This window comes from Aphelocoma coerulescens, chromosome 27 (assembly GCF_041296385.1).
Source record: "Aphelocoma coerulescens isolate FSJ_1873_10779 chromosome 27, UR_Acoe_1.0, whole genome shotgun sequence".
NCBI lineage: Eukaryota > Metazoa > Chordata > Aves > Passeriformes > Corvidae > Aphelocoma > Aphelocoma coerulescens.
Genome location: NC_091040.1, coordinates 3,148,853 through 3,164,751, shown reverse-complemented (window position 1 = coordinate 3,164,751; position 15,899 = coordinate 3,148,853). Strand labels below are relative to the sequence as shown.

Genomic DNA, 15,899 nt, shown 5'->3' with positions numbered 1-15,899 from the left:
GGCGGGGGCGGAGCCGTGGGGGGGGGCGGGGCCGCGCGGGCCGGGCCGGGGCGCGGCGGGGGCAGAGCGGCGGCGGAGCCGAGCGCCGGGAGCCGCCGGGAGCCGCCGGAGCCGCCAGGAGCCGCGGGAACAGCGGAGCCGCAGCCGCGGCCGCAGGTGGGCGCGGGCGCGGAGCCGCCATCGCCTCCGGGACCGGACAGGACCGGATCAGACCGGGCCAGGCGGGCCGGGACCCCGTCCGCCTTCCGCGGCAGGGCCGGGCGGGGTGCGGCGGAGCCGGGGCGGTCCGGTCCGGTCCGCGCTGTGGGTGTTTCGTAACCCCGGGTGGGCGCAGCCGAGCCGGGCGCGGGCTCGGCGGGGGCCCGGCTGGGCCCGCGGGCCCCTGGGCGGGCGGAGGCGACGAGTGGGGCCGCTCCGAGGGGGCGGCGGGTACGTCCCGGGCCCGTCCTGGTGCCGCGGCGCATCCCGGGGCGGGGGCGCTCCTCGCTCGGCGGAGCGGGGCCGGTTTTCGCACGCGGGCCCCGCCGGAGCGGCGGCCGCGGAGGGCGACTCCGAGTCCCGCTCCCGGGCCGAGGGGAGGATCCGGGACAGCGCGAGGCGTCCCGTGCAGTGACGGGGGGGTCCCGCCGCAGGCAGCACACAGGACAGGCGTGGCTGGAGTGGGAGCCCCGTTGCTGTCGGTGGGACACGCGGCTCCGCGCCGCGGCGCGGGTGGGATCGGTCCCCGGCGGGAGCGGCGACACCGCGGGGACCGCAGCGCCCAGTGGCCTTTCACCCAGCTCGGGCGCGGCCGGTGACTGGGAGCCCGCAGGAGCCGCGGCCACCTGTCCAGCGGGATACGGAGCTGTCAGGGCTCCGTGCCCGACCAGCCCCGGGCTCGTGCCAGGCCGGCCCCGGGCAGCTCCTGCCGGGCGGCTCCGGGGCTCCAGTGCTCCGCTCGCACCGGCGCTGCTGAGCGCGCCCCGAGCTGCTGGCGCGGTGACACCGCCGATGGCACCTCTGTGGTGCCGGGCCGGGGCTGTCGGCTCGTTCAAGTCTCCGTGCGCCGTGCTGGGCACCCCGTGGCACAGGGGACAGGCGAAGACCAGCAGCAGTTTGGTCGCAGCGTCTGGGGCGCGTTGCACAGGGGAGACAGGGCTGGGCTCAGGTGGTTTGCCCATAGCAGGGGCATGGCACACGATGTCCCTTTGGTGTGGGTCGCTTGGTTAGAGCAGGACATTCCTGGTTGCAGGCTGTCTCACTGTGCTGGCTGCCTACGGCCAGCCCACGTCCCTGCAGTGCTCCTGCCTGTGCCAGAGCAGTGTGAACCCCAGCAGTGGCATGCGTGGGGGCACTTAGTGCGGGTACCATGAGGTGCTCTGCAGAGCCTGACCACTGCTGTGGGCACCGGGAACCAGCCCTCCAGTGTGGGAGCTCTCCCCTCTGGGTCCTGACTCCTGGCCCAGGCCCTTGTGCTCCTAAAGCCATCAAGATCACAGCCTGACCTGATGTGGTTCCGAGGTGCTGGATGCAAGGATGGAGACCGTCTCCCTGGGTTTTAGAACAGTTCCTGGGGAGCTGCTCATTCCTGGGGCTGGAGAGGGCTGTGCCGTGTTGTGGGTGCAGCATGAGGAGGAGGAGGAGCTCTGGTGTGGGCTGAGAGGTGCCAACAGCCTGTGCACAGGGGCACAGGAGAGCTGGGCTGGGAGCAGGGTGTGACAGGTGGCTGTCACCCACTCTGTGTTTTGTGGCACTTTGACAGAGCCCTACTTCGGGGCTGTTGGGCCCCTACAGTTGCCACTAGAGCCACTTCACCAGGTCTGCTGCACCTGCCTTGTGCCAAGGCCAGTGCTTTGGGGCAGGATTAGGGATACTGTCACCACACAGGGAGGTGCAGTTGGGGATGCTTAGCACAGGGCACACAGAGCCTCTGGAGGGACCTTCCCCTCTTGCTGCAGGGGAAGTGCTGACTCCAAAGTGACTGTGAAGGGTTCGCCATGGGGTTTCCCAGCTCTCTCTCGAGTGATAGCAAAACTCAGATACCCTGCTTGCAAAAAATCCCTGCTCCCTGCACTCCTCTATGCCGTGGGCGGCGAGTGGTGACTGCGTTGGGCCGAGTACAGCGAAGCGGCCTCATCAGCTGGGAAATGACTTTCTAGTTTGCAAGGAATGACTGTGAGCTAGGCTGCACTCAATGGGCTTCGTGGCAGGCCTGGGGAGCCCAAGCCTAGTGGGATGGCAGGCGGGGCAAGTGGAACCTCCCTGCCATCAGCATCCCCTGGGTACCTGTGCTGGAGGCCGCGTCCCTCTGCCTGCCCGGCTGCGGTGACTCTCAGTGTCCCACACACTGTGAGTGCTGCCCTTGGAGCAGCCTCTGCAGGGAAGCCAGGGCATGGCCAGGGTTAGGGTTAGGATTAGGGTCCCCACCTTGCCAGGACAGGTCAGGACTCGGCTCTGCGGCCATGGAGGCAGCTCCAGCCTGGGAGGCTGTGCTGGCTCTGGGGCTCCAGCATGCTCCGGGAGAAGTAGCCTCGACAGCTGTAATGTTTCTGTGGCATGCCTTTCCTTTCATGGGGTGTCTATTTTGCAACCCCCAAGTGTTTTGATCCTGGGAGGAAGGGGGCGGGGGTGTTTACCCTGGCACCGCGTGGCTGGTGCAGGGATCCAAGTGGCGCTGGGCATGCCTGAATTTCACATGCAGCAACAGTTCTAGCAACATCTGCTGGCTGATAAAAGGTAGGCTGCTGCACGCCGCTGCTCCCGCCGCGTTGGGAAACGTCGAGGGGGAGGCACACTCTGAACACGGCTTCCTGGCCGATAGGGCTGAGCTGACTTGCTGATAAAGCAGAATCCACCCATCTGGCTGCACCAGAGGGGCCAGGAACACGGGCTACTCACAGGCGCTTCATGCCCAGTGCTTCCCTGAGTGCCAGCTCCTGCTTCCCACTGTACCAGGAATGATGTGCTGCTGGGCTAGGATAGGCACAGCGGCGTAGCTGGACCACAGCACAGTCACAACCCATTCCCAGTTCAAACAGTCACTGGTGAGTTTTGCAATCTCCATTTTCAGTGTAACTTTGTGTTATGAGCTGGTTTATAGCACAGCTCTGCTGGCAGGGAACTGGGAAAAAGGCTGATGCTGGAAAACCACTGCCTCAAAGAGCCAGAGCAGTGTCAACCCAGCCCTGCCCACCACGTGCTGGGTGCTCATTCTGTCTGGCCTCTCATCCCTATCACTCAATGGCCCTGCAAAGCCTTTAGCAGAGGAAGAGGCCGCTCTTGCTGGCAGTTCTGAGTCCTCGCACCAGCTGGAACCGCTGTAAAATGATCTTTGTCCTCTCTGGTGTGAACACCCGACCCTGGTGCTGTTGGGCTGTGGACCCAGGGGTGCAGCTCCTCTGGCCCTGCTTGTGGAGATGCTGCAGTGAGGCTTACAGTGCAGCTCAGGAGCAGGGGTTCTGCTGCTGCTTCAGGGGCTGTGAAGCCCATCCCAGGGCCAGGAAAGCCAAAACCCACCTGGACATGTTTGTGTGTGTGTATGTGGATGCACGCTGCGCTTCACCCTTCTCTGGGTCTGACTGAGAATTTTGTTGCACAAACCATTGGTTTTTTTGTTGTTTTATTCTCTGTCTGACTCTGTCCCTCTCCTGCCAGCATCCCTAGATGTCTGTGTATCCCCTCTTCCAAAGGCAAGGCTTTATCCCTCTCCATCCTGCTCTGCTGACTTGGTGTGAGACCATCTCTGTGTGTGGAGCTGCTGCAGCTGCTGGGAATGAACTCTGAGAGTGCAGTGGGGGGATGTGGGAGCTGCTCTGGCGTCCCTCTGGCTCTCCCTGCTCACCAGACATCCAAAAGCCTGTGCTGTGCCAGCTGGGCTGGCCCTGCAGGACAGCCATTCCAGGGGTGAGGGGGCTCCTGCACCATCTCCCTAGCTCCAAGGAGAGCTGGAGCATGGTGTCGATCAGAGGGGATGGATGCAGCCAGAGCAGTGCAGTTGGTGCCTGTGCTGCCCACATCTTCCCCAGCCCACCTGGGTCCTGCCCAGCAAATCCACTCTGGCTGAGGCTGGATTAGTGCCATTGTGTGCGCTCATTGGAGCATGGCAGAGAAAATGAAATTGTGTCTCCAGACCCCAATCGGGACTAATTCGATGCTGAAATGAGCTTAATCCTCAGGTCCTTCACCCAGCCTGTCCCTCCTGGGCTGGCGGAGATCTGAGCAGGGATTAGCACCGAGCCAGGGGCTGTGCTGGATTTGGCCTTGATGTAGAGGGCTTGCACAGAACCTGTGGGACCCCAGGGCTGTGCCCTCAGCGTGGTGTTCCAGGGACTTGGAGTTGGTCATTATCAGCATGGAGGGAAAATCCCTTCCTTGAGTGCCCTGGCATGGGACAGCTGCACATCCCTGCCCAGGCAAGGGCCGGAGTCTGCCCAGGCTGGGATGCTGCAAGTGGTCAGTGGCTCTGTGCCTGCCCTGGGATTCCCCCACCAAGCCAGGGGAAGCCCCAGGACCCTGAGATGTGGGAGCTGGCAACTCCCTGCTGTGCCAATCCCAAAGCCAGTTAATTCAGCTGCTTGGCCCCAGGGAGCCAGGAGTAATTAAAGCTCTGCCCAGCCTCTCTAATCCTGTCTGGGGGTTTATGGTGGGGGCAGCACCAGTGCTGGCAGGGACTGGGCTCCCCATGGCGGATGTCCTGCTGAGCCACACTGGACTTGTGCCCATGGGGCTGGTTGGGCGCTGGGCTCTGCCAAGCTGGCTGCATCATGTGCCCTGCACAATGCTGGTCCTGCTACATGCTCAGTGTCTGGAGGAATCCCACTGGTGCCAGGGCAGCATCTGTATCTGGCTGTGGCTGCCCCAGGGTGGCTTTTGGTGCACTGAGGTTTTCTCGAGGTTCCAGCCATTGGATTCAAGGGATTTTGCTGGGATTTTTGCTGGGTATTTTGGTGGTTTTGGTTTGACGTAGGTTTCTGGGCCTCTCTGATTGGAAGAAGAAATCTGAAGTGAGGAGAAAAACCTTTCCCAAGGGTGGCAAGTGCTGGCAGGCACAGAGCCTCCCATGGCATGAGATGAGCTGTCGGCAGCCCCCAGAACTGATGCTGGCACCAGTCCCTGGCTGGGGCATCTCTGCCTGTGTGGGGCTGGTGTCCCCTCTGGGCAGCATCAGGTCATGCATGCAGTTTCCTTGTTCCTGTAACGGTGTGAATTCTCTGGTTTTGGCACCCAGAGTTGCTGGGACACTGGGACAGTCCTGGTGCTACTGGTTCCAGCTCTGCCTACTGGCTGTGGGGCCTGTCGGCTCTGCCCTTTGGGGGCACGTTGGATTACCAGATCCAGCCATGCCTCTTTCATGAGTGTCATGGTGCCTGGCCCCAGATGTTTCCAGCGTGGGCTGAGTGGTTCAGCTGCCTCCTCCCCGATGCCACCAGGGCGAAGCCATCAGTTGCTGCCACTTTCTGTGGGAGACAAACAAACCCCATCAAAGCACGGAGCTTCTAGAAGGAGCTCGCTCCTGTGCCGGTGGGCGCTGCCGCCTCCCAGCCAGAGCTGGAAACCACAGGCCAGTGTAAAACACGCAAGCAGCCCTGGGCCCTCTGTGCCGGCTCCACTGTCTGCCGGTGCCACCAGCCCTGGCTGCATCTCTGAGCAGGGCTGGGGGCTGCTCACCAGCGCCCGGGTGTTCCCGGTGCGGGCTCTGCTCCGGGGCCGTGCGCTGGGGGTGTGAGTGAAGCTGCGGGCTGCAGGTGAGTGGTCCCATCTCCCTCCGTGCCAAACCTCCTGCATGGGTGCCTGGGGTGCCATCCCTGGCTCTCAGCCAGCCACGGGGGCTCAGTGCCACTGACCTGCTGAGGACAGAGGCTGTGCCTGCTCTGGCACCGGGGAGGTGTGAGGGGCCGAGGGGGAAGAGTGTCCCGGCCGCGCTGCCCGGCGCGCCCCGCAGCTGCCGTGGCAGAGGTGGCTGCCAGCAGTCGGGGGCAGGCTGTCCCGCGCAGGCAGCTGACATTTTGGAAGGAAATAGCTGCTCTCCGCTCCTTCCTGTAGTGCGCAGCCAGCGAAACGGCCGCCCGGGAGCCCGGCTGTGCCCGCCTGGAGCCGCAGCCGGGCTGTCCTGGGGCCGGACACCAGAGCGGCGCGTGGGGCGGAGCGGGGCCTGGGCCCGGTGAGTGCGGCCGCAGGACGGGGCACTCCCCGCCAGCCTCCGGGGGGACCCTGGCGTCAGCTGGTGCGGACACGGGGCCGCTGTGGGCGGAGGGGTGGGTGTCTGTACTGAGGTAACCGGAGCCCTTCGCTGTGCCCAGCGGCCGCTCCCGGCTGTCATTCCCACCGTGCCTGGGGCCCGTCTGGGGGCCGGACCTTGCCCTGGAGGGATCTTGCTTGGGGCCGCCCACCTCGGAGGGCTGCAGGACACCTTTCCCCCGGGCCTGCCGGTGGCGGGGGCAGCTCTGGCTGGGGCAGCACCGGAGCCCCTCGGCAGCACCACCGTCGGGTGCAGGGTCCGGCCCTGCGGCCACAAGCGAGGCCGGCTCTGACCTGGAAGCGATCGCGGGCTCCCGGAGGTGCCGAGAAACCACGTGTCCGTGTTTACTGCGGCGGCCGCCGGAGCCCAGCGCCGCGCCCCTGCCCCGGGAAGACACCGCTGCGGAGAGCCCCGGGCTGCGAGCACCGGGCTAAGGGCAGTGCGGGGGCCGCCGCGGCGGAGGGACTGCGTGGGTCCGGCGCGGAAGTGGGGCGGGGGGGGTTACAGCCAGAGCCCTTTGCTGTTGTCCCCCCAAGGCTTTTGCCTGGCCCTTGGCCCCTTCAGGGCATGGGTCTGGGCAAGAGGCTGCTGTCGGGGGCTGTGCCAGCACCAGGGCAGGGGTGTCCTTCTCATCAGGAGGTCCTCGGGCTGGCTGTGTGAATGGGAGCGTCCCTCTGCTGATTGCAGTGAGCATCCCGTGCTGCGGCCCCGGGGTAGCTGCTGCCTGTGTTTGGATTTTGCCCATGGCACGTGGGAAGGTGCTACTGCTGGCCTCACCCTGTGAGGCATTTCCCTCTTTTTGTCTGCCCACGGATGTGCTCTGGCTCTCCTGCAGCTTGGGACTTGTTGCTGGTACCTACTGCCACTGTGGCTGCGACCCTTCCCCAGTGTGGTCGCATCAGTCCCCTGGTTGCCCTCAGCCCCAGCGGAGCTGCCACCTCTCCCCACCCTCGTGCCCACCCTCTCCTGTGCTGCTGCCTCCGGCCTTCTGAGTGCTCCTTTCAAGTGGGTTTCTCCTGGTTTGCGTTGGGCTTGGCAGTGCTTCCCCATCAGCAGTGGGCCGTGAGGCTGTAAGAGGCAGAAGCAATGACTGCTGGCACCTCCCTCCCTCCACTCGATCCCTGTGGCGCTGGGGTCCCTCCCCACAGCTCTGGGGTCTGTCTCCTCAGCAGTGGTCCTACCCCGGGAAGCTGCCGCCTGTGCCGCTTCGCAGGCAATAAGTCTCCGGCTAGCGTGTTGCTGTGGCTTGTCGAGTGCTGCTGGTTAACCGAGCTGCAGTGACGGGTGGGTTCCAGCTCGCTGCCAGCGAGTAAATGCAAAGTAGCCTAAACCACTACAATTATCTGCCTCCTGCAGTTGTTGGAGTGCGCACGGGGCCAGCGGCTGCCGTGCATGGCTGACCCGTGGCAGCGCTTGAGGCTGCAGTGGCCCTGCTGGGGCTGGTGGGCTGGAGGTGGCACTGGGGTGGGTGAATTTCCCTGGACATGGGGGTGAATCCGGAGCTCCCATCCCTTGGGCAGCTGGTGGTGCCACCGAGGAGTGTGGTGCTGGAAAGTGATGCTAGGCATGGTCCAAGCCAGGGCAGTGGCTGCCAGCAGCAGCCAGGTGCAGGAGGCAGGGCTGCCTGGAAAGGCTGGCAGTGGCAGCTCCAGTTGTACGGTGGGACCATGGAGCTGCAGCTTGTGTTGAAACGGAGCTGCTGCCCCAGCCATGCTGAGTCTCAGGACCAAAGGTTTGCCCATGGCAGGTGGCACTGGTCACTTGTGCTGGGGTGGTCAGGGTACCCTGCAGCCCATGGGGAGGTTTGGTTTGTACACAGGGGAGACACAGAGACAAAAATGAGGTGCCTGGAGAAGTTGCATGTCCTGCTGTATTGACAGTGTCCGTGGGGGTTGTGCCCAAGCCTGGTGCAAATGATGTTTTGGGGGACACACAGGTGATCTCTGCCACCGTCAGCCACTGCACAGCCCCTTGTAGAGGCGGATGTGACACTGGTGCTCCTGCTCCCAGGCTGGCACTGGCCAAATGTGGTGCCTGCTGGCTCACCACAGAGCAGCCAGAGACTCGTTGCTTAACAACATGCTGGAGTGGAGTAGGAAGTGTTTTGTCACTGTGAGATGGGAAGAGATCACCATTTTATCAACAGCCAGGGCAGTGTCTGTTTGTTGTGTGTCCATGCAGATGTCCCCACAGCACTGGGTCGCTTTGTGGTGCAGTGGCACTGGCATGGCCGTTCTTGGCTCTGCCCCTTATCAAGCATCCGCAATTTCCAACAGCAGCGTGTCCTGCTGTCAGCCATCCCACCTTCCCTTTCCTCCTTGCCAGTGTTCTTCTGCCTCCCCAGGCCCCTCCGTGCCAGCAGCATTTCCAACTTGGTGATTTCTGTGAATGTGGAAACGTTCCTCCCTTTTATAGGGGAAAAATTCATTTTTAGCCAACTCTGGGTTATTGTTCCTCTTCCTGTTCAGGGGTGGGTGTGCCTGTCTCAGGGGCTCTGGCTGTGGCTGCTCCATTTGGACCCACTGCCACTGTCCCCCAGCATGTGCCCCTGACTGTATGACAGCACCAGCTCTTTTGGAGCCCTGTGGGCCACTGGGTATTTCTGAGGCCAAACAAAATGCTTTGGGGAGAGGGGGAAGCACAGCCCCCACTGGCTCAGTCCCTCTGCTTGTCACCAGCCAGTGCAGTGATCAGGTCCTGGCCTGGTCACCCGGCCTTGGGACACATCCAAGGCCTCACACCCCTGCCTGGCCCGTCTGTGTGGTGCCAAATCCCAGGTGGTTTGGGTGTGAGTGTATCTAAATGCTCTTTACTGCTGCCTCCTCACTCAGGGGGACCTTGAGCCCCCCAGGCCCTCCTGTGTCACTCCCCATCATATCACCCCCACACACTCAACTGCAGGTTGTTTCTCCAGCCCCCTCAAGCCACAGGTGACTGCCCAGGGGACACTGGATTTTAGTAGAGGCGCTGTCCCATCCCCACAATCTCATCCCTGCCTGCCCCTGGGGGAGCCAAGGCTGTGTGATGGGTGGAATCCCTGCTTGGAGCCAGAGCCGCCCCAAAACTGCTTGGGAAAGTCCGTGCGGCTCCACCAGGACATGGGGCACACAGTGGCCGTGGGACTGGGGACTCTTCAGGGACTGTGGTGCCACGTGGGCTCTTGGGGCTGGGGCTGTTTCTGCCTGTTGGCGCTGCCAGGGTGTGGGCAGGAGCTGGGTGAGCGCAGGGGGGGCCTCTGCTCTGCGTCACCCTGGATTTCTGGCCAGCCCTTCCTCCCCCTGGCCTGTTTCCTCATTTGCGTGGCCAGCAATGGCTGCGATCCCGTGGCGCAGTGAGGGGAAATGAGAACCATGTGGAGAGGCCGCGCAGAGGCACGTCCCTGGACCCAGGCACCCCCAGGGCTGTTCCTAGAAAAGAGGGGGTGACTCAGAGCCAGGGTCCCCTGCCCCCGCATGCCCTTTCTTTCAGCAGCTGGAGACAGCACTGGCAGCACCAAACACTCCGGACACTCTTGCAGAGGGTGCGGGGACAGCTGGGGCCAGACCCCTTGCAGCACAGTGCCTGCCTGTCTCCCGCAGGTGCCCTGACCGCGCGTCTCCCGCAGGTGCTGAGCCATGGCCGTGTGGATCCAGGCCCAGCAGCTCCAGGGTGAAGCCCTGCGGCAGATGCAGGCACTCTATGGGCAGCACTTCCCTATCGAGGTGCGGCACTACCTGTCGCAGTGGATCGAGAGCCAGGCATGGTAGGTCAGGGTGTCCTGTTCCTGGGGGGTGCTGCGCTTGGCAGGGGCTGCCCCAGGGGTACCGGTGGGTGCTCTCCCCTGCCAGGCTGCCCTGACACCGCTCCGCTCCGCACGCAGGGACTCCATCGACCTTGACAACCCCCAGGAGAATGTGAAGGCGACACAGCTTCTGGAGGGGCTGATCCAGGAGCTGCAGAAGAAAGCAGACCACCAAGTGGGTGAGGACGGCTTCCTGCTGAAGATCAAGCTGGGGCACTACGCCACGCAGCTGCAGGCGAGTGGGGGGCTGTGGGCAGGGATGTGAGGCCAGGGGGGTCCCTGCCCTGAGCCTGGCTCAGGCAGTGCTCTCCCCACAGAACACGTATGACCGATGCCCCATGGAGCTGGTGCGCTGCATCCGGCACATCCTCTACCACGAGCAGCGGCTGGTGCGGGAGGCGAACAATGTGAGTGGGGGCTGGAAGGGGTGAGGGAAAGGGCTCTACAGGGTTGGGGGGACACTCAGGGGCTCTCCTCTGTGATGATGGGAGCAGCCCTGAGGCAGGGAATGGGGAGGGTGCCCTCACTGTGCTGAGTGCACCCTGTGCCCCATGCAGAGCCCTTCCCCAACCGGGTCCCTGGTGGACGCCATGTCCCAGAAGCACCTGCAGATCAACCAGACCTTCGAGGAGCTGCGGCTCATCACACAGGACTCAGAGAATGAGCTCAAAAAGCTGCAGCAGACACAGGAATACTTCATCATCCAGTACCAGGAGAACATGCGCCTCCAAGGTGGGTGGGGGGCCGAGGGGCGTGGGCCTGGGGTGCTGACAGGACCAGCCCTAACGCCATGCCGTGTCCCCCAGCCCAGTTCTCCCAGCTCTCCCAGCTGGGCCCTCAGGAGCGCATGTCACGAGAGACGACGCTGCAGCAGAAGAAGGCATCGCTGGAGGCCTGGCTGCACCGTGAGGCCCAGACACTACAGCAGTACCGCGTGGTGAGTGGTGCCGCCTGGTTCCCCATGATGCTGTCCTCTGCTCTCCGTGATGCTATCCCCATGATGCCCTGTGACACTGTCCCTGCACCCCTGGTGTTGCCCCACCTCGCAGGACCTGGCTGAGAAGCACCAGAAGACGCTGCAGCTGCTGCGCAAGCAGCAAACAACCATCCTGGATGATGAGCTGATCCAGTGGAAGCGTCGGCAGCAGCTGGCGGGGAACGGGGGCCCACCCGAGGGCACTTTGGATGTGCTGCAGACCTGGTGAGTGCCCAGTGGGGTGGGATGGGATGGGGTGCTGAGCCCCAGTACGTGCTGAGCCCTGTTCCCCCCAGGTGTGAGAAGCTGGCAGAGATCATCTGGCAGAACCGGCAGCAGATCCGCCGTGCCGAGCACCTGTGCCAGCAGCTGCCGATCCCAGGCCCAGTGGAGGAGATGCTGTCAGAGCTGAACGGCACCATCACCGACATCATCTCTGCCCTGGTCACCAGGTACAAGTTGGGCCCAGCTGGGTGGGGGGCTGGGTTGGCCCTGCCCCTCCCACCCCCCCTGATACCCCTGTCCCTCTAGCACCTTCATCATCGAGAAGCAGCCCCCCCAGGTGCTGAAGACACAGACCAAGTTTGCAGCTACCGTGCGGCTCCTGGTGGGGGGGAAGCTGAATGTGCACATGAATCCCCCCCAAGTGAAGGCCACCATCATCAGCGAGCAGCAAGCCAAGGCCCTGCTGAAGAATGAGAGCACCCGCAAGTAATGCCGGGGGCTGGGGGTGTGGGGTGGGGGCTGCCGAGGCAGTGGGGAGCAGGGCGGGGGGCTGAGGGGGCTGCACTTCACACGGCTCCCAGTCCCGGTGGTCCCCTGACTCCGTGCGTTCTCATGGCAGTGAGAGCAGCGGGGAGATCCTCAACAACTGCTGCGTGATGGAGTATCACCAGGCCACCGGGACGCTCAGCGCCCACTTCCGCAACATGGTGAGTGCCCCTGGTTCCCACTCCTGTCCTCTTGTGTCCCTCTGCGTTCACCTCGGTGTCCCCATCTATTCCTCCGTGCTCACCCCTTGTGTCCCTGCAGTCCCTGAAGCGGATCAAGCGCTCGGATCGCCGTGGGGCTGAGTCAGTGACAGAGGAGAAATTCACCATCCTCTTTGAGTCGCAGTTCAGTGTTGGTGGGAATGAGCTGGTCTTCCAGGTGAAGGTAAAACCACTATGTCCCTTCTGTAGGCCCTAGGCAAGCCATGGGCACTCTGCCCACAGGAATGGGGCTGGGCTGGGGCTACGTGGGTGCCCATGGGTGATGCTCCCTTGGTGCCCCACAGCCCATTCTGGTCTCCTTCCTCTCGCCAGACACTGTCCCTGCCTGTGGTGGTGATTGTGCATGGGAGCCAGGACAACAATGCCACGGCCACTGTGCTTTGGGACAATGCTTTTGCTGAGCCTGTGAGTGCCAGTGGCATGTGGGGCAGGACAGGCCCCATTTGCCCTGAGAGGGTGTGGGAGTAGGGCTCAGCCTCCCAGTGGGACATGCCTGGAGGCATCAGAGAGAGCTGGTGCTGACCATGCTCTCTGCCCCCAGGGCCGTGTGCCCTTCGCTGTGCCCGACAAGGTGCAATGGCCACAGCTCTGCGAGGCGCTCAACATGAAGTTCAAGGCAGAGGTGCAGAGCAGCCGTGGGCTGACCAAAGAGAACCTGGTGTTCCTGGCACAAAAGCTCTTCAACAGCACCAGCTCCCACCTGGAGGACTACAGCAGCACCACAGTGTCCTGGTCCCAGTTCAATCGGGTAAGCGGCCTGGGCTCTGTCCGGAGCGCCCCAATGCTGGGGGGGCTGGATGGGACATACCCACCTCTGGGTCCCTGAGTCTCCACTGCTGTGCCCAATATCTGTGCTGTGTAACAGAGGCTGGCGATAGGAGTGCTCATTTTCTGGGGATTTCAACAGGAAAACCTGCCAGGGAGGAATTACACCTTCTGGCAGTGGTTTGATGGGGTCATGGAGGTGCTGAAGAAGCATTTGAAGCCGCACTGGAATGACGGGTAAGAGCCGCCCTGCCCTGTGCTGCCTGGCCCGAGCCCCAAGCCCTGACGCCCTACTCTGCCTAGGGCCATCCTGGGCTTCGTCAACAAGCAGCAGGCGCACGACCTGCTCATCAACAAGCCCGACGGGACCTTCCTTCTGCGCTTCAGCGACTCGGAGATCGGTGGCATCACCATTGCCTGGAAGTTCGACTCCTGTGAGTGTGCGCCAGGCGCTGGCATCCCTGGACCGAGTATCCCTGTCCCCAGCCTGGGGCTTGGCCATCTCATGCCCATGGGGTTTTGGCGCTGCCACGGCAGGCACGCTGGAGCCATCCTCAGGAAAGAGGCGAGCGCAAGAGCCCCCAGAATGCCTTGGCTGTCCCTTGGGGAGCAGCGCTGCCCTCGCTCACTGTGGCTGTGTCAGGCCCGAACGCTGGCAGCAGCGGGGAGGAGGGAGCAGGCTGAACCCTCTGACCCAGCCCTGGGGACTGATGCGGACTGTACGAAATCCAGTGACTCGGTGGTGCTCCCCAGTGCAGGGGTTTTCAGGGGTGGCCTGACCCCATGCAGGAGTCTGCTTGTTCATGAAAGCATCCTTCGGAGGGTCGCGTGGCTGAGAAGCACCATGGTGCCCCATGGAGCCCCATGGTTGGGGAACCGGCCCCTGACGTGTCAGGATGAGGCCAGACCTGCCTTGGCTTCACTGTGTCTCCTACCTTATCCCATTTTCTGGCAATCTGTGCTTTATCCTCAACTGTTGCTAGGGGAGGGATGCAGTGTGGGACGTGCTGTTTGCTGCTTAATGTGACCTCACAGCCCATGTCCAGAGCAGGGACAGGAGCTGCTGCAAACTCTGGGAGTCACCATGGTCCTTGCTCTTGTCTTGCAGCTGAGAGGATGTTCTGGAACCTGATGCCTTTCACCACCAGGGACTTCTCCATCCGCTCCTTGGCTGACCGCCTCGGGGATCTCAGTTACCTCATCTACGTGTTCCCCGACCGGCCCAAGGATGAGGTGTTCTCCAAGTACTACACGCCGGTTCTCTGTGAGTCCACGCCAGGTAGCGCTGTCCCTTCACCCCACCTGTGTCTCCTCCTTTGTGCATCCAGCTGGGATGGAGCTGATGTTCTCAGCATCCCCCCACCCCGAGGCCACACCGGCCCCACAGGGGTTCTGCATCTGGCCACACATGAGCCCCCAGCGCTGCCCGGGGTCGTGGCATGTGCTGGAGCTTGGGGCTTCAGTGCTGCCTCCTTCTCTCTAGCAAAAGCTGTGGATGGATACGTGAAGCCACAGATCAAGCAAGTGGTGCCAGAGTAAGTGTGACCCCGAAGGCAGATCCTGGGCAGTGGTTCCCATGGGTTCCCAGTGTTGAATTGGCTGGGTTGGGCGGCAGCTCAGGGCACTGAGGAGCTCAGGTCCAGTGCCACTGATGGCCACATTGGTGCTGAGCCTTGGGAGACACCTTGGCAACTTCAGCCCCAGGGCACCCATCCTGTCCCGTGACAGTGCTCATGAGACCCATCCCCACAGGTTTGTCAATGCATCAGGTGATTCTGCCCCTGGAGGGGCCACCTACATGGACCAGGCACCCTCACCTGCCGTCTGCTCCCAGCCTCATTACAACATGTACACCCAGAAGTAGGTATCACACCCCCGTCCCTGTCCTGCTGCAGCTGGTCCCCCCCTCACCACCTGCCTCCCACAGCCCCGACCCTGTGCTGGACCCTGAGGGTGATTTTGACCTGGATGACACGATTGATGTGGCAAGGCACGTGGAGGAGCTGCTGCGGCGCCCCGTGGACAGTCAGTGGATCCCCCACGCCCAGTCGTGACAGGCAGGCGCCTGGTCCCTTGCCCCTGGCCCCGGCGCTGCGGGGACTGTGCTGTGTTCGTGTCTCTGTGCCAGGGGACAGCGGGTGGGCCCTGCCCCCAGGATTTGCTCTGTGCTGCCCCGAAACACAGGCTGGCGTCCAGCTCTTTGGTGTTTATGCCCTTGTATAAACGGCAGCGGATTTGTCGCATGGTTTTCCTGTATGTTCCTTTTAAGAGGCCCAGCTTCGGCTTTCCGCTTCTGCCAGCACTGGCCCTGCAGCCCCGCATTCCCCCGTGGGGCTGCCGGGGCAGGGGCCGCCAGCCTGGCCTCAGGTTCGCTTTCGCAGTCGTCACTAAGAATGTACGTGTCGCCTTCTTGTTCTCTCCCGCGGCTCTGTTCCCCGGGGTGCGTGAGGGCAGAGGGCAGAGGGGGGGTTCGGCCAGGGCTCCCCCAGCCCGTGCTGGTGCTCTGCTCCACAGTGGCAGGGTCCCTGGACCTCATCTTCTCTTCTGCCCCCAAGGATGCAGGAGCCCCTCTGGCTCCCGGCCTCGGTGTCCCCTCTGGAGCCGGTGCAGCATGAGGGTGGCAGGGTGCGAGGGCACCCAGCGAGGGCAGTCGGGTGGGCAGGGGTTTGGGGAAGCGGAGCCCTCTGCCCCTCGCCTCTCTCCTCGCCTGGGCGGGAAACTCTGGGGTCCTGGCCATGTTATTTTTCTATCACAGAGTAAATAAAGCACGGAATATTTTTGTAACACAAAAGCTCTGGGTGTCACGTGTGTCTTGGGACAGAGGCAGGGCCCTCCAGGGAGCTCCTCATCTCGGGTGCATCAGATGAATGCTGGGGCTGGGCCCAGTGTTCGCGTTCCTGTCCTGGAGGGCAGGGTCGTCGGGCCTCCGCTGGCACAAGCTGGGCGGATCTGGGGGGCTTTGTCCGGGCAGGAGGGAGCAGGGGCTGGGCTGGGGCCATTTTTCCGGCCAAAAAGCAAAGTAAACTGGATCAATTGCCCTGTTTTTCCTAAGAAGGAGCTTGCTCTTGATGGCGGGGTAGGGAGCGCTGGTAGTCCGGCTTCAATTGCAGTAGAATTCCCTGCCGAGCGGGGGGCTCCGGGGGTGCTGTGTAAAGGCGAAATTGAAAA

At 63.1% G+C, this 15,899-nt stretch overlaps 1 protein-coding gene across 3 annotated transcripts; it reads left to right on the top strand.

Moving 5' to 3' along the window:
• Window positions 1-66: 66 nt before the first annotated feature.
• Window positions 67-15,522, top strand: LOC138099202 (signal transducer and activator of transcription 5B). 3 transcript variants are annotated; one of them, XM_068996315.1, is made up of 19 exons: window positions 67-156; window positions 9,822-9,959; window positions 10,077-10,233; window positions 10,316-10,405; window positions 10,556-10,730; window positions 10,805-10,935; window positions 11,048-11,199; window positions 11,271-11,426; window positions 11,506-11,685; window positions 11,819-11,906; window positions 12,007-12,129; window positions 12,279-12,371; window positions 12,508-12,714; window positions 12,874-12,968; window positions 13,035-13,165; window positions 13,840-13,995; window positions 14,215-14,266; window positions 14,484-14,591; window positions 14,659-15,522. In XM_068996315.1, the coding sequence occupies exons 2-19, from the start codon at window positions 9,832-9,834 to the stop codon at window positions 14,783-14,785; spliced, it is 2,349 nt and encodes a 782-aa protein (XP_068852416.1). In that variant the 5' UTR covers window positions 67-156; window positions 9,822-9,831; the 3' UTR covers window positions 14,786-15,522. The 3 variants fall into 3 exon arrangements, with proteins under 3 accessions (XP_068852416.1, XP_068852414.1, XP_068852415.1); XM_068996313.1 differs by having other exon boundaries at window positions 13,840-14,010; XM_068996314.1 differs by lacking the exon at window positions 67-156 and adding an exon at window positions 6,942-7,501 and having other exon boundaries at window positions 13,840-14,010.
• The last annotated feature ends 377 nt before the right edge of the window (window positions 15,523-15,899 follow it).

What these genes read in the sequence shown, in the direction of transcription:
- LOC138099202 (XM_068996313.1), top strand. Translation starts at nt 9,832, where the DNA reads ATGGCCGTGTGGATCCAGGCCCAGCAGCTCCAGGGTGAAGCCCTGCGG. An exon ending in GGAGAACATGCGCCTCCAAG is followed by an intron (nt 10,731 to 10,804) that starts GTGGGTGGGGGG and finishes CGTGTCCCCCAG; the next exon opens with CCCAGTTCTCCCAGCTCTCC. An exon ending in TACAACATGTACACCCAGAA is followed by an intron (nt 14,592 to 14,658) that starts GTAGGTATCACA and finishes TGCCTCCCACAG; the next exon opens with CCCCGACCCTGTGCTGGACC.